The sequence below is a fragment of the Propithecus coquereli genome, unplaced genomic scaffold (assembly GCF_000956105.1).
Source record: "Propithecus coquereli isolate 6110/MARCELLA unplaced genomic scaffold, Pcoq_1.0 Scaffold186, whole genome shotgun sequence".
NCBI classification, from domain to species: domain Eukaryota; kingdom Metazoa; phylum Chordata; class Mammalia; order Primates; family Indriidae; genus Propithecus; species Propithecus coquereli.
In genome coordinates, this window is record NW_012143412.1 from 3,899,869 (window position 1) to 3,900,277 (window position 409).

Here is a 409-nt window from a genome sequence, read left to right on the forward strand (position 1 = left end):
AATGAGAGTGGGTTTATACATATATTGAGATGACCATAACTATCTACTACCAGTGTTTGTTTTAGTATATGAACAACACAGAGGTGGGCTCCTACTGTAACTATATGTGTGGAGTGTTGTGCTGTGGGTCACCATAATAGAATCAGGTAGAGCAAATGGTGAGGAAGAGCAGAATCTTAGAACACTTCTCTTGTGGTTCTTGATGCTATTGCCACTACTACAGGTAGAGACCAGATAGCAGAGACATATCAGGATCAGACAGGTAAAGATTTGGGAAGATTCATCTATTAATAAGTTTCATTTCATCCCTATAAGAGACTAAGTGCCATAGACTACTGAGTTCTTTAATAAGCACTTTGGATTTTTTTTCAGCTCCAAAAAGCCGGCTCCAAAATCGCCTGCTCTTCCA

The 409-nt window shown here is 39.4% G+C and overlaps 1 protein-coding gene across 1 annotated transcript in view; it reads left to right on the forward strand.

Moving 5' to 3' along the window:
* TTC26 (tetratricopeptide repeat domain 26) overlaps positions 1-409 on the forward strand; it is a 45,135-nt gene that overhangs the window by 1,685 nt on the left and 43,041 nt on the right. The window contains 1 exon segment of the mRNA XM_012642762.1: positions 373-409. Within this exon segment, the coding sequence (XP_012498216.1) occupies positions 373-409 (37 nt within the window).